This window comes from Vanessa cardui, chromosome 8 (genome assembly GCF_905220365.1).
Source record: "Vanessa cardui chromosome 8, ilVanCard2.1, whole genome shotgun sequence".
NCBI classification, from domain to species: domain Eukaryota; kingdom Metazoa; phylum Arthropoda; class Insecta; order Lepidoptera; family Nymphalidae; genus Vanessa; species Vanessa cardui.
In genome coordinates this window covers 8,909,106-8,932,506 of record NC_061130.1, presented here as the reverse complement: position 1 = coordinate 8,932,506, position 23,401 = coordinate 8,909,106, and the positions used below count along the sequence as shown (strand labels likewise).

General features: G+C 30.6%; 1 protein-coding gene across 3 annotated transcripts in view; it reads right to left on the bottom strand.

Annotated features, from left to right (window-relative positions):
- The window catches only part of LOC124531871 (sodium-dependent dopamine transporter-like), a 58,479-nt gene that overhangs the window by 9,242 nt on the left and 25,836 nt on the right, over positions 1-23,401 (bottom strand). The window contains exon 1 of one of the 3 annotated variants that reach the window (XM_047106431.1): positions 10,704-10,887. The exons of 1 other annotated variant lie outside the window; for it this stretch is intronic. In XM_047106431.1, the coding sequence (XP_046962387.1) occupies positions 10,704-10,845 (142 nt within the window). In that variant the 5' untranslated portion in view covers positions 10,846-10,887. Of the gene's footprint in view, positions 1-10,703; positions 10,888-23,401 lie in introns of those variants that run through there. One more of the 3 variants, XM_047106433.1, reaches the window with a different exon arrangement.

Genomic DNA, 23,401 nt, shown 5'->3' with positions numbered 1-23,401 from the left:
AAGATAAATTAAGGTTTACAAATATACATTTTGACTACATTTTATATTATAATATCTTTATTTTAAATATTAAAGTATTTATAATTATATATATTTATAAAAGCATTTGTTGTCCTTACAACCGCAGTCATAACATACGTCTGATTATTTAACATATTAACGTAACTCGTAAGTGAAGAATACAATCACCTAATTAGCCTTCATTATTATTCAAATTAAAAATATTTTAAAGTCAAGTTTGTAATAACAGATTGTAATATGAAATGTTAATTTGGGTGTGTTTTGTCTTTGCTTCGCCGTAAATCACAATAATTTGTATAGTCTCTCACAAAAGGATGCTGTAATTACACACTTAAATCATTTCGAGTGTCTAATTATCATATTTTTTTGTATGATTTTTGCTTTGTATTAAATATTCTAAATTGATAACTTTAAAGTTAAGTTACCCTTTGTTTCTTGAATAAGCCGTTTCCGAGAGGCACGATATTAGTTTATTTATAAATAATTATAATATGTATGCATGGGCACATGCATACATGTAATTAAATATGCAACTACAGACTCGCTTGAATTTAACTAATAACTTTTAGATTTTACTCTAACTTATTAATTCTAAATAAGCTGCTTCTGTCATAGTATGTCATTGGTAGGAGGCACCCGACGTAGCAACGGAATGGCGACATAGGCGACGACTGCGCACGGTACTAGACAGTATTAGAGCATTGATAAGGGACTTTATGATTATAAATAATCCTGAAATAAAAGTAACTTGAGTTTCTCCTTATTACATCAGCTCCCTGGTAGTGAAATTCCTGTCAAAATTGATTTAACCATTCCAATTTGCCACTACGATAATCTGATACTAAAAGAGTTTCACAACTACGTTAATTCATATTCCATAATGTCTACTACGCAGTTGGCGTAGTAGACGTTATAGTGGGGACTTCCTCAGTGAGTGTGTGCGGAAGTATGTGCATAGACAACGATATGCTCTGTATTGCTTTATAGTTCGATGGGCTGTCAATACGATACGACCGCAGATATATCAGACTCAGTGGTAACTTTGCTCGCTTAACAAGACACGAGAACGTTACTCTGCCTTATATCTAACTTAGGAGGGCTACTGAGATGTAGACAATAAAATCAATAACCGTATTTAGTTCGTCATGGAATTTAATTGTAGTAAATCGAGATTTAACTCAATGCAGCTAAACTGTAATATTCACTGCATGGGTACCGTATACCGAATATATTAATTATATTAGTCAAATATGCAGTTTTAAAAATATTTTTGTCTGTGCTTTCTATGGAATGCACAATGAAAATTAAACATTATTAAACATTTGATACACTGGTATATTTCATTTCGCAAAAGTAGCAAAACTTTTAATATGTTTTAATTTTATATTTAATTAAGCTGACAAAAGCCCTTTTACTTTTATCTTTTAAATAGGTTTATTACACCTAAACGCTTATGAGACTGCTACTAAAACTGAGTAATGTTTAAGTGTCCACGCTTATGTATGTTTAAATCGTTTAGAGAATTAAGTTATGACGTAATATGTCATAAAATTTAAAAGTGTTCCGGATATTATCTAAAGTGTGCTTAGTTTAATAGTCCGTAATATAGTTACATTCAGACTTGGAAAGTATTATGTAATAATATTTTTTTTAAACATAAATAATGATTGCCTCGATAAAGACAGATTACTTTAGATTACGTATAAATATATTCAATTAACAATTGAATATATTTATTAACCGGCGTACTGATTTTAAAAAAGGCAAAAAAAAAACAACAAGTAAAGTTAGAAACAGTAACAAGCGTTAGTGTTAATAGAAAAATATTTCGAAGTTAAAGTACAAACAATATAAACAAATGAACTGAACAAATTCGCATACGTAATACCCAAACAAGAATTCCATACATTCATACACACATATATTTTTTTAGTTTAAAGTAAGAAAATGTATGTCATTCCAAATCGGTTTTGTATTATCACTGTAGTTGAGAATGTTATGACAACTTTTACCATGTTGGAGCCTTAACCAAGCAAACATACGGCGTTTAGTGCATGAATGAAAAACAAACATTTGTTTTATGTTCAACAAGCACCTATTTCTTGGTATTTATGCAGCTTGACATGACATGTTGATGTTACGATTTAAAATTTGAATTTCGAATTATAAAAAAATAATAAATTCCTTCAAGATAAATTTACGATTATTATTGCTGTAAAACAGTTCTACTTCATATTCATTTTGTTATTGACGATGAAATAAGATCTGATTTTTGATCCTAAAATAGAATTTCGTTGGAGAAAATTATCAATTTCATTTAAATATCAAAGTTTCTTAGGCATAATTATTGCGTGTAATTGGTCTAAATTTATCGAAATTTGTTCTTTGAAGTTATTGAAGATTAGAATCGAGTTGAATCATTTGTTGTATTACGATGAAACGAGTAATTAAAATAATAATAAAAAACGGCAGATAAAACGGTTTTTTTTAGATATTCCACTATTGTTCTATTTTTTAAAAAAATCCGCCAATCTGCTTTTGTTCAAAACCATGTCTATTCTCATGTACTTGTTATTTCCCAATACGAGGGGCAAAGACCTTTGGAATTTCACGGCCATTGTCACTATACAATTGTTTTAGCATTGTCCCAACGAAATACGGTGAAATAATCCTTTATACTAGAGCTTTGATAAACTCTATTAGAGCTGACCGCTAACTTTTCAATTTATCTATGCTTATATATATAATACAATTTAAATGGATCTGATTCATTTCAAAACAAATACAGAGTTCAGTATTGTATTTGGTTTCAAAAATATTTTTAGATCAGTATTTTGTTCGTTCTTCACCACGCTGTATAGTTTAAGATGATAGATAAAAAATCGAAAAACACTTTTCCTTAAAAAGTGGTAATGTTTTCTGCATTGTTCTGACTTCATAAATAACTTTTTTTTACTTTTATCCTTTTTCACAAAAGTGATAGATGTATGTTTTATTTTTTTCATTTTTATATCTCTCTATTAATATCATAATATTGGTAATGAAAAAGAGATATGAAATATCTTGTCAGACTTTACTTCGAATAAATTTAATTAAAAATTCTATAAATTTAATTAAAATTCAAAAGTGTGCGTTATTTTACTTGAACGTAACTTACTTTAGCTTACTTTAATGCGGTAGTGATTTGATTTCGTAATTTTTAGGTTATTTGTCTACTAATTTAAGTTTAATTAGACCTACATGGTGCGTTACTATGAATAGCTCTACTTTATAGTACAGCTAAATAAAAATGGCATTCAATTGGTGAAATTTTTATATAAAACGATCAAAACGTCTTATATAAAAATTCGAACATAAAAGAAGATTACCAACTAGGGATTATTTAGAAACTTTTATTATAGTTTTATTAATTAAAACATACATATTTAAGTACATATCATGTGTTATAAAAGGTCAGATAACATTAAATTCAAAGAACTTAAATTGTTGTTCCCTTTTACTTCAAATAACCTATAAGAGAATATACATATATTCACTCAGAATCTACAATATATTAAACAGTTGTTTGAATTATCAACATTTTTTGATAATACAGGTTAGACGATTGAGCCAACTAGTATGTAATGATATAATAATAATTGAGTCGAGATGGCCCAGTGGTTAGAACGCGTGCACCTTAACCGATGATTGCGGGTTCAAACCCAGGCAAGCACCGCTGATTCATGTGCTTAATTTGTTTTTATAATTGATCTCGTGCTCAGCGTTGAAGGAAAACATCGTGAGGAAACCTGCATGTGACAAATTTCATAGAAATTCTGCCACATGTGTATTCCACCGACCCGCATTGGAACAGCGCGGTGGAATATGTTCCAAACCTTCTCCTCAAAGGGAGAGGAGGCCTTTATCCCAGCAGTGGGAATTTACAGGCTGTTGTTGTTGTTGTATGTAATGGTCACCTCTGCCCAATGTTCATAGATGTTCGCTTTGAATTAATGGTAACCATTCTTTACACCATCAATGCGCCACCAAACTTGGGAACTAAGACTTTATGTTCCTTGTAGTTACATCGTCTCATTCATCGTTCAAATTTCCACCAAGCGAAAATAAAAAAAAATAACTTAATCATTTTTGTTATTGAAAAGATGTATTATCTAATTTGTCATTGTGTGTAAGATATTCTATAAGTGTCTTTTTCACTTCCTTTGTAATTTTATAACCGTCATTGATAAACCCGCAGAAAAATAATAATGTTCTTTGCTCATTATTATATATTATCATCATTCAGCTAATAAGACTACGCCTTTCGTATGTTGTCCCCTACTTTATTTTTATATATATTTAAACCCGAATAAAATCGAAGTGAGTACTATTACTTACAACGCCTTAGCTTCAACAGCCCTTCAACACATTCGTTGATCAGCCCACTGCCAATTTAGTTTGCTAATTAACGAGAAATATCGGTCACGGTTGTTTTTCTCAAAATAATTCAAGAATAAAAATCAAAATAAACTTTATTCAAGTAGGCTTTTAAAAGCGCTTTTGAATCGTCAATTTACAATTAAGTGAAGGTACCATCATTCATTCAGTTTTTTATTTATCTTTTAAAAAGGTACAGAGGAAAAATACAGGAGTATTTAACGTTTACATTTAGCACCGTATATCATTTGGTAAGACGATTTGGTTGAATACTTTTCTCTTCAATGCGAGTTAGACAATACCATATTATTACTTGAATATGATGTCAGCTTGTTTTTTTTTGTAATGACGTTTGTAGATCTTAATAGGTGACTTCTATTTTATGTTCGTATATACGGTGAGCTGTTTACACTCCTCATATTGAAAGGAAAAAAAAAAAACATGACAAAAGAAAAATGGAAAATTGTACTGAATCATTCGCAATAAATGCTATCACAGTCTGTTATACTATTCAATTACTTTCGCCAAGTATCAGTTTATATCGTATATTAAATTCATGTTTCAATGATCGTATCTTGATCGTTTTATGACATAATATACATTATTGTCATTAACGTAACATTAATCATCTATAATGATATTTATAATGATTATGATGCTGTAATGATGATGAGATATCATCAGGGATGGATATTAATCTATTAATATCAATTATATTAATCGGCTAGAAAGTTTTATAGTACACATTATATAACGGTATCTGTGTATTGAATTGCTAATGGACTGTTTAATTCACCGCCATTGCACTCCTGAACCATGTTGTGTTCAGTACAAGACTTGGAGTTTATTCCATCGCGTTCACAACTTTGGGTCGTTAAATATATCTGACAGACTTTCCGATCCGTAAATCCGATACGTGTAGGTTTTCTACTAGATCAGATTTGGAGCAAATGGCGGTCAGTAATGGTCTTTTCTCGCATATAGAAGAGATTTAATTAGTGTTTTATAGCCCACTATGGAGACAAGTGTGCCCCCGAGTAGCCAGGCGTAGCGAACATGACCCATGTAGCATCAAATAGATACGAATTTGTACAAATGGTCTAGATTTTACCGTTTTGGTCGATTTCATTCGCCCATACTATCAATTATATATCATTGAAAATAGCTGTTACAATCATAAAAATATTTTTTCTACAAAAACTGATTCAAGTTTAATGAAAGTTAAATTATCAGTCGTTAATTTTGCATATTATACCATTATTTGACCTCAAAAACCTGTAAGATGTGTGAGTATCTCACAAACACATACATACGCAAACTTGCACGCGTCCAGAACTTTATTGATCTATACGTCTAAAATTTTATTTATATTTTTTACGTTAGAAATCGCTTTCACTATTGATGAATGGAAAGTTAAAATTAATAACTTAAAATAATAAAAAAAAACATGCAAGGAAAACTAATTATCGCAAGTTATGTAAAAAAGAATAAAACGCGTTCGTTTAATTTAGTTTTGAAATGAATGTAGTTTTGTTTCCTATATTTTAACGAATGTATAAATCAGAAGAAGTGAACAAAAAAGTACCGAGGAAAACACCTCATGCGTTAATACAACGCTTGCATAAATCTTAGTTTTATATATTAACCGCAAAAATTTATATTTTCATAACTGAATAGAAGTTTCATTTGAATATTATGTAGACATTTAAACTTTGTGCAACATCGTTACGTTTTGATATTTTAAAATTTCGTACAAAAATACTGAGGAGTTATATTCTTTTTATACGTCTAAAGATCGATATAAAACCAAACCAATGTATTATCATTCGTCTTATCTTTGGACTCCACGATTATATGCGAACTTTTTACATTATTTTTTTTTTGCTTTAAAATAGTAAATTTTTTTATCGACAAACAGTTGAATGACGTTCGTATAATCAGCTCCACACATGCGCAGGCTCAAACAGGTACAACGTAAAGCACACACTTCTTTTCTCTTGGCAGAATCAAATATATTTGCATTTTTTCGCTTGATTGGTACTAAGTTAATAAAATATTAACTTTCAGTAACTTAGGTGTTCAGAGTCTTCGTTAGAATTAATTGGATTGTTCATTAAGTTTGTTATTTTACGAAACTCCTAATTAGCGTTCTTATCGAAGGATGTCTTGTTTTTATATTACGGTATTTAATAATTTTAATATGATTTAATTAGCTTTTGATGTTTTGTCAAAGTATTTTAAATTTTCAGAGCGTAGATCGTAAATTGTAATATAGATTATATTTATATAATCATATTATAAAATGATCTTACATTTATTTACCTATGCAATAAAATCCAAAAAAATATATTTTATGTATAGTGTAACTGGGTAAATTTTAAGAGTACTTTGTAACTTTTATGATATAGTTGTTAAAAATAAACCTCCCTAAATTGAAGAATTATAGTTGAAGCCTTGACTAATTTTAGAATTTGTTTTATACCATATAAATATTATATAGTTTTCTAATGTTGATATCAATTCACTGAATCTATAATAATGTTGATTTAAATAGTTATATTTCTCTATATGTATCGTTGTATGAGGAGACATCTTTAATGATAGGGATTGGAACGTAACATGTCAGTAGCTGGTTGAATGAAACGTGAAGAATTCTTTCACGAGCACGCAATGGATCACGATTTCACCCTTTTATTGTAGATGACGTTTTAACTTGACACAATACTTAGCAATACTAATCATAGTACTTTTTAAAGAAAATGCGATTGAAGTCAATTCAATTTAACATCAACAACAACAACAACAGCCTGCATATTCTCAGTGCTGCGCTAAAGGCCTCCTCTACCTTTGAGGAGAAGGTGTGGAACATATTCCACCACGCTGTTCCAATGCGGGTTGGTGGAATACACATGTGGCAGAATTACTATGAAATTTGTCACATGCAGGTTTCTTCGCGATGTTTTCCTTCACCGCTGAGCACGAGATGAATTATAAAGACAAATTAAGCACATGAAACAGCGGTGCTTGCCTGGGTTTGAACACACAATCATCGGTTAAGATGCACGCGATCTAACCACTGGGCCATCTCGACTGTTTAAAAAAATTAAATGTTAAAAATTTCGTCAGAATATCGGCCTCATTTATACGCATAGGGTAAAAAGAAAGCCGTACAAAATGTTCCGTTTAAAGTAAAAACATGATAATTCTTCATTAAAATTGTTTGTTTGTTGTTTGATGTTAAGTACCTACATACATATATACATGGCAACAATTGATACATCCAGGTGTAATCACGATCGCCTTATCGCGAAATGAATTATAAACACGAAGTATTTCTCCGAAATTTTCTGTGCTAGTACTGGACTCTCTGATCCGTCAAGTTACCCACTCCATAATAATTATGTAGTAAGTACTTACAATCATTCATAGACATTGATAGGTTATTTAAGATTAATCGAAACTTCAACACAATAACACAGAATTAAATTTTATAGTAGCTTGAATTATGTTTGCGTGGTACCTACCCAGACAAACTTCAGTCCTATATACAATCAGTTAACGCATATCAAATTAAACCAACGCAAATGAAAATGTGAAGTTTGAACTACCATATCTTTATAACGTAATAGTTCTGTAATATTTTGTTATTGATATTAATCTTGATATTGTTTATCTCAAAGTAAGTTTACTCGCTTATGAAAGTAAATTAAATATTAAAAAAATGTACGTATATGGGAAAAATAGAATTAATCGGAGCATGACAGGTTAATACTAGACTGTGATCAAGAATACCTTTTAAGACACGCAATGTATCACTAGCTGTTATTCATTCCAGATAAAGGAAAAATTATATTTTTTCATATATGAATAATAATAATTATAATGAAAATAAATACTGGAAAACACTGACATACGCTTAAAAATACACACGCACTCATACACATACAGGTGTATAAATAAATGTAAAATTGCCAAGATAGTTTGATTATTTTTAAAATACTTCTAAACTCAATAAAATCATCGTTATGTCATTTTCTCATTATCATTTAAGATATCAAGAGTGAGTGTTAATCGTTGCAATGAGCTATCATCGCGTGTCCGACGTTTCCCTCTCATCAATTCGCTGATTACTCTTAATTTCTATTACGGTTAACTGTCTTAATTTGATCTTAAAAAAATGTTTGAATTGAAAGAGCTTTTTTTATATAGTTAGATAATTATGACATAATTAAATTTGCAATAAGATATCAAGTAATAGTGCAAGATGAGGTTAATCATCTATCATTTATTATTAATATCGTCATCAGCTACACACAAAAATCATTTTACTTAATGGTTTTATAGGTTTCATCCAATACGTGTAATCTAACAGCATAGGGTACGATCATGTACAACCAAATAATGAATATACAATATCGATGAGTGCCTGATTGATCTATATATCTATATTAAATATAACTATTTTAATCAACATTATATATATCTAGGTTTGATATTATTCTAGATAATGGGTTCAAACCCCAAGTCGAGCCGATGCAGATATTGCGTTTTTCTATAGAAGAAACGTTTCCCTCAAATTCCTACAGTCCAAAGTCTGGAAGTTAAAAGCATGTACACTGTTTCTCGGAAAGCACGTAAATCGGTTGGCCCTGCGCCTGAATTCTTTCCTATCGTGTTGGAGACTCATAACCCGCAATCCCAGGATGGCATTTAAGGTTGCAGGAGATAACGGATTAATTCCTGGGTGAGTCACACTGAGTTTTCATATGCTCTAATAGATTCTATAATTCATATCGATCTTATACGATAGTGACGATAGAATTTCTGCCGCGGGATTGAAGCATCGTGGAATAAGCTCAATTCTCTTTAAGAGGAAATGTGGCCTTTGTTTGTTAGTGCACCCGTAACAGGTTGTGACTTTTTAATCTCATTACAACATTTTTTTCTCTTTTTATTTCATAAAGGTGAAAAGTTGTATAATTTTGCTCTCGGACGGCAAATTTCTTCACGCGTAACTAGATTAGGTATTAAAAACTTTTTTAAACGCGTCTGACCTTATTATTTTTAATATTGTTTAGTATTAAAGATTCAAATGATTATGTGGTTCAAAGTCGTTCATTTTTCATTAAACTAAAAATGAAACAATTTAAAGAACACTTATATCTCATTAAAACAGAATATTTTATATACCGTGTGGGTTCTTGTATTTTTAAATATTACAACAGTAATTTAGTTATTGGGTGATGCGAAAATTTGAAGTTCAATCAAGAAACTTTTAATTATTGTTCATGATCCTTATACAAAAGAAGGATTAAAATTCATTTAGTGTAACACTTTATTTATTACTAACCATCACTGTTAAGTGAATTTGTTAACTTACCTAAATTATCCTTTGAATGTGTTTTTTTGTATAAATACTCATTTTGTAGCAATTAGTAGATTACAATAAATAAATTACGTAATAATACAATTGTCTATTCATAATTAATTATAGTGGAAGGTTATTTACGTTCTTTGATAAATTTAAACAATTTTAATAAAATTAAATAGGTACTGTGATTCTTATCAATACGTTTTTATTCAAATGTAAATACAGATAATATAATACGAAATGCTATTAATTATTTTGAAGTTATTGTTAACAATTACACTGTTTCTGGTAACTAAGGTAAATTTTAGTAGCTCCATTCAACTTCGTTTTCATATATGTATTTAATAAACATAATTCGAACTTACGATTAACAACTCTTACCACTGAACTAGTGCACTCTTTCAAAACATGGTTCTGTTCTACATACATACTTTTAAAATTATATAAATTGTTCTTTAAACTTTCTACTCGCGATTATTTGTAACATAAAATTGTGTTCAATTAATTATTAACATGTAATTCAAAAGGTAAAAACGAAATATAACATCAATCTACTTAACTCAAAGCAATTGTCGTAAAACACCACATAACAACATGCACTAAGAATATTTATAGTGTTATATTTCAGGGCTGTGTTGGTTAAAAAAAGGCAATCGACGTCTCTACTTTACGCACAAAATAGGAAGCCTATATAATAATTTAAATATGTATTTTTAATAACACAAAACATATGACCCTAACAACAAATGAATATTCTTACCTATATGGCAAAAAATCCAAACAATAGTCAAACAATTTAAAGTCTAAGATGGTATTGAAAGATCGTTACGTGTTGTTTCCTTACAATAAATACTTCGTGTTTTGACCTTGTTAAATACAATTAGCGAGATATTACCCAGCCATTTTGAGAAGTTCTCCCCTGCCGACTGTTGGCTCTCGCACTGGTCACAACACCAAACGGCCGAGTCACCACTGCCATATAAATTTAATTTTCGTTTGAGCGCGAAACGGGTGAAAAACAAGACGGTCGCGCGCATGCGCTCAGCACGTAGGACTGACAACGGAAGGTGTGCGCTATAGTGATGCGCGCAGGTGATTAATCACATCGAAATGTTTTTATTTGTACATCCCTATCGAAACGTATTTCGATAAAAATTCAATTCGTATGGTAATTTTATGTCACGAAAAAAAACGTTAGTGTACCTAATTACTTTTTGGTACGTACCAATTACTATCGATAACATATTTTTTGTATGAAAACTTATTATTAGATATATACATTTTTAAAATTTTCTAAGAATGGGAGAGCTAATACGGTCCGTGCAAACTTCGGAAAATCTTAGTAATATTTATAGTATCTGAAACGTGGATTTGAATACAGTAAAGGTATTTGCAATCGAATTGAACGAAGTATTCAAAAAATTCAAATCAATCCCGATAGAGAAAAATGACAATTTTATCGATATATTAAAAAAACACAATGTCGTCACTAGTGTTGGCCAGCACTAGTGCGTCCGCGCCACGCTACACTGCTTGCAGTCTTATGGAAATGAGTCTCAGTAAAATAAAAACACTGGATAATTATAATTGTGATGTTCACTGACCGTCACTGTTATATCAAACTTCGAGAAAGGGTCTTATTAAGTGGTTTGTATGTTTTATAGTTATAATATCTATTTCGGATTACTTTAACATGAATCTCTAATGTTTAATTCCTTCAATCGATAGATCAGCTAATCAAACAAATAACACCTTATCCCAGTTATAATAAATATAACAAACAACTAATATTTTATATAAACAATATAAAATAAACAATATTTCAAATTTGTTATTTTATTTGACATATATATTTCATCAAAACATGATACGTTATATAATAATTACACCAGGAGTAATTACTCTATCATTGATTACTTGAGTGATTACTTGATTGCCTCGTTTGTTTAGTGACTAGCTTATGGTATAAAAGATCCAAAGGTCGCAGTATCGATCCCCAAATGGTACCAAGAAAGTCAATGGATTATTCAATTATGAAGTCGAAAAGCATGTAAGACTGTTCGTCCCACGTTTGAAATCTTTCTTTCCTGGTTCGCCGTCCCATTCGATAATGATAATGAACTTGCACTTACTAACTTCGCATTCACGTAAATCTGTGATGTTATCTTGTTTTCTTTAGCTAATATACTTGTTTTTTGCGACAATGATTTTTAAAAATTTGTTTATGTGTATATTTTATATATACCTATAAGTTTTTTCTGACTATAATATACAGTCACTAATATAAGAACTTTGTATATAAATGTAACGTCACCTTAATAACGTCGTTTAGTATAAGTAATATTTAATTATTTTACTAACATAAAGAGACTAGAGCAAGTAAATTGTTTATGATATTTTATATGCATTACGTAATAAGGAAATGAATAGAGATAAATATACCTATTACTTATTACAAGTGAGTAAGATTTGTGAATGAATGATTTTCGAAACACGCTACTTGTTTCCCGAACATGAAGTAATAAATGAATAATATTTCATTAGAACTTAGCTACCAACTCTAAATGCACTCAAGATTATCACTGTCAACTATCCTATGTCAGGCTTTTATTTTCAGATCTGTTATATTTTTAAAGTTTTCAATTATGTTAGGTATTTGTGTATGGACGTGTATAAAATATATATAAAGACTCGAGGAAAATACGTTTCAAATTACACAACGTTTATAATATTTTAAACAGTATCGGTGCATCAAAAAGCGAAATTGTATGTTTTCATTTTTGTCTAATTGTTTGCATGCCTCGCGTATCCTAAGGATAAATATTGACTTCAAAGTTATTTCATCTGACACGTATTGCACATATTTTTATGTCATAACATAAAGATATGATCAATGCTATAAATATAAAAATCATTATAAATTATACATAAATAAAGTAAATTTTGGTATTTTGGGCGTATCTAATTGCACACATATCAAATTTTCAATATTAAATTTTTTTAAGTGAAAAAAAAAGGATTTTTTAGTATAATATATTATAAAACCTAAACGACATAATTACATATCATTAAACTCAAACTTAAAATCAAATTCTTTTATTCAATATATAACCATTACACTTACTTGATGATGGTCAAATTAAACACTACCACCAGTATAATATTATGTAGTACGATATTTCCAGTTTAATATATGTAATATGTAGTTATAATTGTGTGGAATATATTTATATATGTAGCCTCTAGACCCTGGACATCTTTAAAAGTTAAATCTAGCGTGGTTTTCTTTGTACACGCCATCGGAAGTCCTTCTATCTCGAACAAATCTCCTTAGGCGGTCAATAAAATTGGCCGTTCAAGAAACAATCATTAGCGTCAGCTTCCAGTATGAGCCTGGATATATCATGCGACTGAATCATGAATCACGTACGCTACTCAATGAATCGTTATTTTGTAAACAGATCTAATTTTTAAACATTATATTAATGTTCAGACCTAATTATTTGTTTGAATCTCCGAATTTCCTGTTTCCTTACAATATGAAACATATACTGTTTTAATGTTTGTCTGACCGTTATATATGTTAGACTTAATACACATTAAGTTTTCTTTTAAATATATGTACTTTCTTAAATAAGTGATTTTATATTTTTGTATATGTATATGTATATTTATATGTTACATATTTCCTTTCTCTTTCCTGTAATCTGTGGTAGTGACATTATGAAATGTGACGGAACTATGTAATAGGAAGCTGAAGCGTGTGCTATTTGTTTTGACCAATGAACGCACGTGATGGTAAAGTTGGTTGTCAGATGGTACCAACTCATTTTCGTGGAGATATTAAGTTAATGTTGCAAATTACCAAGGTGACATAATTTCGGTGACGTATATCAAATACGATTTACTTTTATATATCGTAGACATTTAGTAACATTAATATTTCTTACTATTTACCAATTTTCTGATATTTTCAGGATCTAAGGTACTCGTAACATAGTTTTGAACCATGAATACATTAATTCTTGTTTTAAAAACTTTTAAAATATTTTTTTTAAATGCATAATTATTATTTATTTTTCAAGCGGAAAAATGCATTACACTTTTCCCCCACGTGATGGAAAGTAGGGGGGTGTGTGGGATCCCCGGAGACCTGGACGCCACAAAAGTACGCCGGGTTTACTCACTAAAAAACCGCCTTCGGCGGACGCCACGGGATCGCTTACGCATGTTACTGTGACGCCCTGGCTGTCGGTGCGCCTTTCCTCCTCCCCGGTCGTCTTCTGCGGAGCGAGTCCGCAGCGGAATTCTCTTCCCGCTCCCGCACCGCGGCTCCCTTCTGCGACATGACACTTTCGCAGAAGGAGCGCATCTCTGACCAGCACATTAGCGTTATCAACGCCACGCTCGGTAGCGAGAGGTCTCCGCCCATAGTCACCGCAAGGATGTGCCTCTGGAGCCCCCACGTAGCACACTTGTACAAGGTGTGGTATGCCGTGTCCACTGGCGCACTACATTCTTAGCAGGAGGGTGACTCCTCCCGCCACGCTATCCCATGCTTCCTCTCGACCCAGCGACTCAAGTGTCACCAGGCCCGCCTTGGGTGATCCTAGATCTTCCTGAATTAATTAAGAATTCCCCTGACTATCAAGGACTTGTAAGCCAAATATTATTATTGATGGTGCTATCTCAGGAAAATTGGAGTAAACTAAATACATTATTGTAAAGAGTTTTTACCTAATCGAAAAAACGATAGATAAAGTAAATAACAACCTTTAAATATTTCACTGTTTTTTTTTTATGCAGTGGAAACCTACAGAAATATACCGGGCCCCTTGGGGATTGACCGGGTTATGTAATATTAATGTTTTATCAAACATCTCTGTTTTCTATTATCAAATATGATCATTAAATTTAACAGTTTCAATTAAAATAAAAAAAAACGTCATGTTACTGAATTATTCCTCATCTAAGACAACAATGACCATAATATGACAACAATGACGTGTTTCACTGTGATCAACTCTAAACAATTCAGTCACTGGTTTACACATTTTATCTTAATCACACATCATTATATAGCTCATGTAAACCTACCTATATAAAGATAAAAAAATATATTAGCTAAATATTTGGTACCTTATTCATTTCTGTCTTAGTAAAACGAACTAATTAATGGTTAAGAATAATTTATATAACACAAAAAGAACAAAAATTCGCCAGTGCGACGAGTTCTGTTGTAGAATAATATAATAGTAACAGCTTGTAAATTTCCCACAGCTGGGCCTTGTCCCCTTTGAGAAGAATGTTAGAAGCATGTTTCACTTCGCTGCAATATGGACTGGAAAATTCACATGTGGCAGAATTTTGTTAAAATTAGACACATACCGCTTTCCTTACGATCTTTTTTCTTCACATTTGAGCTCGAGATGAGCACAAATTGCTTTTGACTCGAATCCGCAATTATCGGTTAAGATGTATGCGCTTTAACCACTGTGCCATCTTGCAAAGTCTGTCGATGTTTGGTTGATAAAAAAATTATTAACTTCCCCTAAAATTAATAAGTGAAAAGAGACGTAGGAACTGTCAGTCCGTGCTTACTTTTTAATTTCATAAGAACAAATGTACATATCAATACAAGTATCGATGGTTGGCATAAAAGTACCATAATAATTAAGAAATGGGTACCCAGATGGGCTTGCACGAAGTCGTACTGTCGCTCCTGGTTAAAAGTATTAACGTGTAAAATATCGTAAGTGAAATATTTCTCTATTATTGTCCTTTATTTTTTTCTTAGAACAACGAAAAGCACTCACGAAAAGTATATTCTTAGCTCGAGCAATACATTCATTATAGATGATAACCACCTTCAATGTAAACTTTCGTAGAAGGTACGATATTTTTATAAATAAAGAGAAGTTATTTTATAACAATTTCTGAACATATATTTTTTAATTACGAACATTATTAATTGAATTTAATAAATAATTAAGATTAATCAGTTTATGAAAAATACAGAATCTTTAATTTGTTAAAGTTATGTGTTAATTACGATATCTAGATTATTAGATTATTTTGGCAACTAAGAGAGTGCAAAATTTAATTTCAATCGTTTATCAGGAGCTGGTTTCATATAACTTAAATATAAACTTGTAAAATAGTGATGAACGAACGAACTTAGTAAGTTTACATTCGCTAAGTTAACAGCACAGTAAAGCGTTGCAATATAAGATTTATCGTTTGAATAAATAAAGAAGTAACTGAAATTATGTAAGCTAATAAACTAATCATTGGTTAAGGTAAAGATGTGAGGATGTCCTTTTATTTTAATTAAAACTAACCGTGCCCGTGACCTTGTACGCGTTTGAACAGTATTAAATATTATTGTAGCCTAAGTTACTCCTTATTATATCAAGTATCTAAAAGTGTAAGCCCAACAAAATCGGTCAAGCTGTTCCAGAGATTAGCCAGAAACCAATGTTATTTTGGTATATGTACCGTGTTTACATATGCATTGAGTAAAAAGGTATTTTTTTTAATATTACAAAGAGACACTCCAGTTTTATCATCCGTTTCAGTTTATCACTTTGTATCATTATACTTATATCATACTTGTGAAAATTTAAATCAATGATTGTTTGCTGATTAATGTCACCTGAGCGGTTTAGAATAGCGCATACTTTTTATCTCGTACGTTAAATCGTACCTTAAATCTGCATACATCCAAATAAAATAAAAATATAGCTCAATTACTTTTATTCAATTAAAACTCTAAATTGACAAATTACTTATAGGATTATTTGGATATGACTATAACATACACGGATATTAGATACCGTGCCTGACAAGTCCTTGCTGGTGAACAGCATATTGTAAGTATAATATAATATAATACAAATCAACTTCAACTTTATTTAACTTGGAATTATTTACATATTAAATGGCCTTCACGATGCATCATATAAGCTTATAGGCTAATATTCTCATAATAATTCTATCTTGGAGAGATATTTACCGATAATATATGTATTTCAGCCCGTAAAATATGTTTGTGAGTCAAACAGTATGGATATAACTTAAGCTGGCTGTTGGTATAACAAAAATCTTATACTAATCCTATAACTGATGCCAAAAATTATTTAAATTCAATACGTTATTGAATAATAATTTCTTATTTTTACTGTAGTAAGTGTGTATAATTATTTATGTTTTTATATTATTTATTTATCTTTATATTTCAAAGACTCGTGCGTATAAAAATATTTTTTTTAATTTATCACATTATAAACTTTATGGGTGGATGCTAGTCCAATGGTATATGGATAACTAGTAAGGCATATTATACAAGCAAACAGCAGTACTCAGTTTGAATAGTATGTAAGCCAGTGTAACTATAGGCTTAAGGGACGTAACTTCTTAGTTCCCAAGGTTTGTGGCGCATTAGCGATGTTAGAAATAGTTATTATTTATTACAATACCATAGTCTATGGGTGGTGGCGACCACTCATTACCAGGTGGCAGGGTTGCTCGTCCACCTACATAATATGTAAATCATAAAAAATAGAATAAGGTTTTAGAAACTACAGATAAGGAAATTATAGATGTTAATTTTAAAGTATTAATTTTTATTTATGAATAAACCGGACCAACCATACCAGCTAAGGAATCAAGAATTCCTTAAAGACAAATAAACAAAGACAAATTCCAAGTCAATGACAAAGTCGTCGGTGTGGTGCACAATAAGTTCGTACTGTCATTAATTTAAAATCCAAAAACATGCATGCATTGGTACATATTAAAATTACATAAAAAAAAAAATATATATATATATATATAACAACAACTTTGTGTCGGTGTCTGTTGTCTTTGTTTCTTTTTGTAACTGTCGAACGAGAAACTAGATACCACAATAACATTACGATAAGCCGCCATATCCAAAATTTATTGTGGTATCTTTTGTATAACATACTAAAAACTGGACACATGTTACTTACTATCAGATCAGGTAGAAACAGAGCGACGCCTTATTACTAGAATATTTACATATATATTAGTAATTCCGCAAAGATCCTTTACAAAATTAAATAGAGCTACTTGCCCTTGCTTGAAAATCGCCACTCCTTTAATAATATTCTGCTATATAGATAATCTTTTAATCCACACGTTTTATCCGAGATAATTCATGGCTTTAGTATATTATGAGTCATCATTGCCGTAATACCCTTCCGTTTATCAACTATTCAAATATACAATATTTGATCTGAACGCAGTATAGTACTTTATCGCTTACTTCAGAAATTAGATCATTTCTGTTTATTTAAACATCTCATTGTGATAAGGAGATAGCCCACTTTGATCAGTCTCTTGAAATTTTTTAGGCCATTTCAAGTGACCATTACGAAATCAGACATTCTGTTATCATAAATAATGATAATATTTCTTATTTTTGTACGTAGTATTATTATATGAATGAAATTTGCTGTAAAAGTTTGCTTATATGCATAATTATAAAAGACAATTTCCTGACTGACTAACTATTAATTATTTTTTTTAGCTTATTTTCACTTATCGCTCAGAAAAGTTAGTTATGTTCTGTCCTCGTATATAATGATAATATTTTTTATATTGATAGACGTAACATGTAAATGAAAAAATTACACTATTATATTAAAGGTAATCTCTAAACTTACTAACAGTCAACTAACAGTAACTGTCAGCAACATAAGATGAAGGGACCTCAGATTTATAACATAATATAATTTATATTAATTAAAGCCTGCTAATTAAGAAGTATTTTCATGTTTAATATAAAGAGGGCTTAATTTTCTTTAGATTAACAAGGGACAAATATATATCACTGTAAAATAGTTTACATGTATAGCATTGTTATACAAAACTAAGCAGTTATATATGCCTACTACACAGTTGTTTAACTGTACATACATACGTTAGAATAATTTTTTATCCATTTTCTTCTATTTGTAATTTTTGCCGTATGAATATCATATTAGATAAAGAACATATTCTGAACCAAAATTATTATTGAATATCTTACAAGTGGCATCAAAGAAAAAAACTCACGTACACATCTTCTTACCATGTTAATTCGAAAACTTCCCAGTCTTTATAAGTCGTAAGCGTGTTGAAATAACATCAAATATTCCTTTAAATCGATCGTTCCCCATCCGGGGAGAAAGTAAAGTACGAGGCTACCTGAATACAAATTTTACATTGATTCACTGCTAGCGTCTCCCGATCCAATCGAAACTTTAGTGCGACCGACCCACGGTTTTAATCCATTGGTAATACGAAAATTGATGTAAAAGTCTACACCGCAACGAACCCCCAACAGTTACCGTCGTCCATACAAAGCGAAACGTTTCGAAGATTTTCAGATTCGGAAACAAGAATGTACGATAAACACATTCTCGCCGAACAGTCGCGACAAAGTTATGCAATAATTGATTTTTATGTGAATGTCGCAAAAGTATTTATGAATTCATTCTACAGTTATTAAATGTGAATGAATTTTGAGTTAATTCAGATCAAGGTAACATTAATTACCAAGTTATGTAAATTACTCAAAACTGTTGTTAAAGTGTGGAATATCTTATTGGTAGTACGTACTCGGTGCATTTTAATTTTTTATCAATTCATTTTTTTAATGGAAATGTTAAACGTTTTGTGTTTTCTTTTTTATAAAATTGAAATGCCGATAAGACCAATATGTATCAATAATAACCTCTTAAAAAAAGGTAGATCAATGTTGAAGATATGGATGGATGTGGATGGATATAGACGATATACGACCAAGGAAACGATGGATGGATTGTGTGAAAGACGATATGGTTAGAAAGAATGTTACATGTGAGATGACGTCTGACAAAGAAGTATGGACAGAGAGGACATGCCTAATATAATTGGGAAAGGAGCAGGAGGATGATATGATATTTCTATTCGGAAACGATTAATAATTATCGTTATAAATTTATATATATAATCTAAATTTATTAGCAAATTCTTTCATATTATTTTTTGTCTTCCTCGACGAGAATGTAAAACTTCATAGGAAAATCACTGCGGTTTACGACCCGTGCCAAATTGTAACCTGCACCCTTGAAAAAAGGTTTAAATTCAATTGGCATGAGCGATTATTGGAACCAATTCCGTTCAGAAAGAACTATAGGACGTGTTCAGAGTACAAAATAAGTGAGGGGACGAAAAATGGTGGGTTTTTGTCGGTTTTTACCTTTTTACGACATCGCAGCCTTCCAAATAATTTTAATATTTTAATTTAATTATGTAATATATTATATTTGCAATGTTAAAATAAATTAAAATGAACTAGCTTTCGCTAGATTCATAATCTGCTTAAACTCGTATTTTAAATTACTCTGTATTTTATTTGCAAACATTATGTGTCATATCTGTAATTATAATCAATGTAAATATGTTATAACGACCTAATAAAATTGTTTACTTTGATTTTTGCAATTATGTTGTATAAATAAATATATTTCATTAAATTAATTTGGTAGGTTTGTACTTTTTTTATAATAAATTAATTGTTTTTTATATACGAACGAATATTAAAAAATCATTGAATTTATTTTCAACCGACTTCCAAAAGGAGGAGGTTATCAATTCGTCTGTATTTTTTTTTTTTTTTTTTATGTTTGTTACCTCATAACTTTTCACTGGGTGGACCGATTTTGATAATTTTTTTTTGTTTGAAAGGTAGTGCTTCCCGTGGGGTCCCATTTTTTTTATTTTTTTTTCCGATGATGGTATCCATGTAAAAACGACATAAGTCTTAAATTTGCATTATGTATATACGCGACAAATAGGTGAATAACTGAAAATCACGTTAACCAATTTTGATAATTCTTTTTTTATTATAAAATATATACTTCAAGGGTAATTTGGTGAAAGTTTGGTAAGGTTCTGAGCACAGGATCCATGACAAAGTAACGGAACGGAAGGGAACGGAACAATTCTGAGGAGCACGTTAGCGATACTCGGTCGAATCTTTTATTTATAGGTTATTTGGATATTTGAGTCACCTTCCGTAATGTGGTTATGTTTATGTAATTATCATAGTCGAATATTATAATCAACTAGCTACCCACCCCGGCTTCGCACGGGTACAATACTGATACTAAATATACTACAGAATTTGTTTATATACGACATCACATCGCAAACTTCTAAAATTATCAGTGTTTCTTTACTATATTGTTCATGTATTATATACACAAACCTTCCCCTTGAATCACACTATCTTTTAAAAAAAACCGCATCAAAATCCGTTGCGAAGATTTAAAGATATAGGGACAGAGAAAGCGACTTTGTTTTATACTATGTAGTGATGGTACTCCTAAACGGCTTACAGTTAGGGTGCGTTGTGGGGCAGAATTTCTTACTGTCTTTAATCAAATTTTGTGTATGTGATGTGATGTCATATGATGTACGAAATATAGTTGGTCTTTTTCAAAGTTTTTTTGCTGAGTTCGATTACAGCTCTTTCGAGGGAGGGATCCTTGTAGTTTACGCCGCGTGACGTATTAAATCCGCATTTTCGAAAGTCTATTTTTGCTTTATTAGCAAGTTTCCTTTGAAATTGTCCTCGAAGTAGTTTCTGACTCATATAAACGGAACGCTTATCTATAATCTATCCATATTAAAAAAAATTAGTTAGTCACTTAAAATCAAAAAATAAATAAAATTTTAACAAAAAGAAAAACCGACTTCAAACAAAACACTATTTTAAAACAAATGAATATGCACGAAAAAGTAATAAAAATAATTGCGTATTCAACATATTTTTTAGAGTCTTCCTAAGTTAAATGAAATGAAAAATATTAGACTACTTAAAAGTCGATTAACGATTATATCATGAAGTTATAATTATTGTTATATTTGGAGTCGGTGTCAGCCAATAAAACCCTACAGTATATCTATCAAAAAACAATACGAGAATACTTTAACAAATATGTTTTTACAAATTACCTTTTACAAAATAATATACTGGATCAATCAAGGTGCTCGTATCGCTTCTTTCTTTTGATTGTTGGGGCAAGGGCACCGTGGCTGACACCGGCTCCAAATATAACAATAATTATAACTTCATGATATAATCGTTAATCGACTTTTAAGTAGTCTAATATTTTTCATTTCATTTAACTTAGGAAGACTCTAAAAAATATGTTGAATACGCAATTATTTTTATTACTTTTTCGTGCATATTCATTTGTTTTAAAATAGTGTTTTGTTTGAAGTCGGTTTTTCTTTTTGTTAAAATTTTATTTATTAGCTTACGCTGTTGCTAATCTGTAATATAATAAATAATTATTAGAATAACATTTTAGTATAATAATTAATCTCGCCGAGTGACCTTAATGGGTAGATCAAACGTAGTCATATATGGTACGCATTTCTTGACTTCTTGTCTTCAAGCTGTGCGGTATCAGGTAAGACATGATATTGATAATAGTAAGTAGTAAGTAACAGTGGGCTGGTAACACACGCCGTAGAACCAACAGTTATTGGAGTGGATTTGTTCTAAAGTGAAGTCCAAGCCTTGGCAAGCGTAGCGAAGGAGGAGCTGGAGAGACGATTTTTTATTTTTATTTTACACAGTAAAAGAGAACAGACCTCAGAAGTTTTAAATAACCGTAAACAATAAATTTGACTAAAAGTGTCTTCTAGTGATAACTGCATCAATGTCATAATGTATCGCAACTAAACCAAAAATTAAAAAATGTGTAGAATATTTGTGGGCAATATAAATGTATTTCAAGTATTTTTTTTTTTTATATATTTGACAATATATTTATATTTACGTAAATAAATATTTGAATTAAAGAAAATTTTTCAAATAAAGTTTTCAGTAAAAATAAGGTCATGGCAATTGATACTATTAAGTAATACTTTTCAACCGACTTCCAAAAGGAGGAGGTTATCAATTCGTCTGTATTTTTTTTTTTTTTTTTTTTTTTTATGTTTGTTACCTCATAACTTTTCACTGGGTGGACCGATTTTGATAATTTTTTTTTGTTTGAAAGGTAGTGCTTCCCGTGGGGTCCTATTTTTTTATTTTTTTTTCCGATGATGGTATCCATGTGAAAACGACATAAGTCTTAAATTTGCGTTATGTATATGCGCGACAAATAGGTGAATAACTGAAAATCACGTTAACCAATTTTGATAATTCTTTTTTTATTATAAAATATACACTTCAAGGGTAATTTGGTGAAAGTTTGGTAAGGTTCTGAGCACAGGATCCATGACAAAGTAACGGAACGGAAGGGAACGGAACAATTCTGAGGAGCACGTTAGCGATACTCGGTCGAATCTTTTATTTATAGGTTATTTGGATATTTGAGTCACCTTCCGTAATGTAGTTATGTTTATGTAATTATCATAGTCGAATATTATAATCAACTAGCTACCCACCCCGGCTTCGCACGGGTGCAATACTGATACTAAATATACTACAGAATTTGTTTATATACGACATTACATCGCAAACTTCTAAAATTATCAGTGTTTCTTTACTATATTGTTCATGTATTATACACACAAACCTTCCCC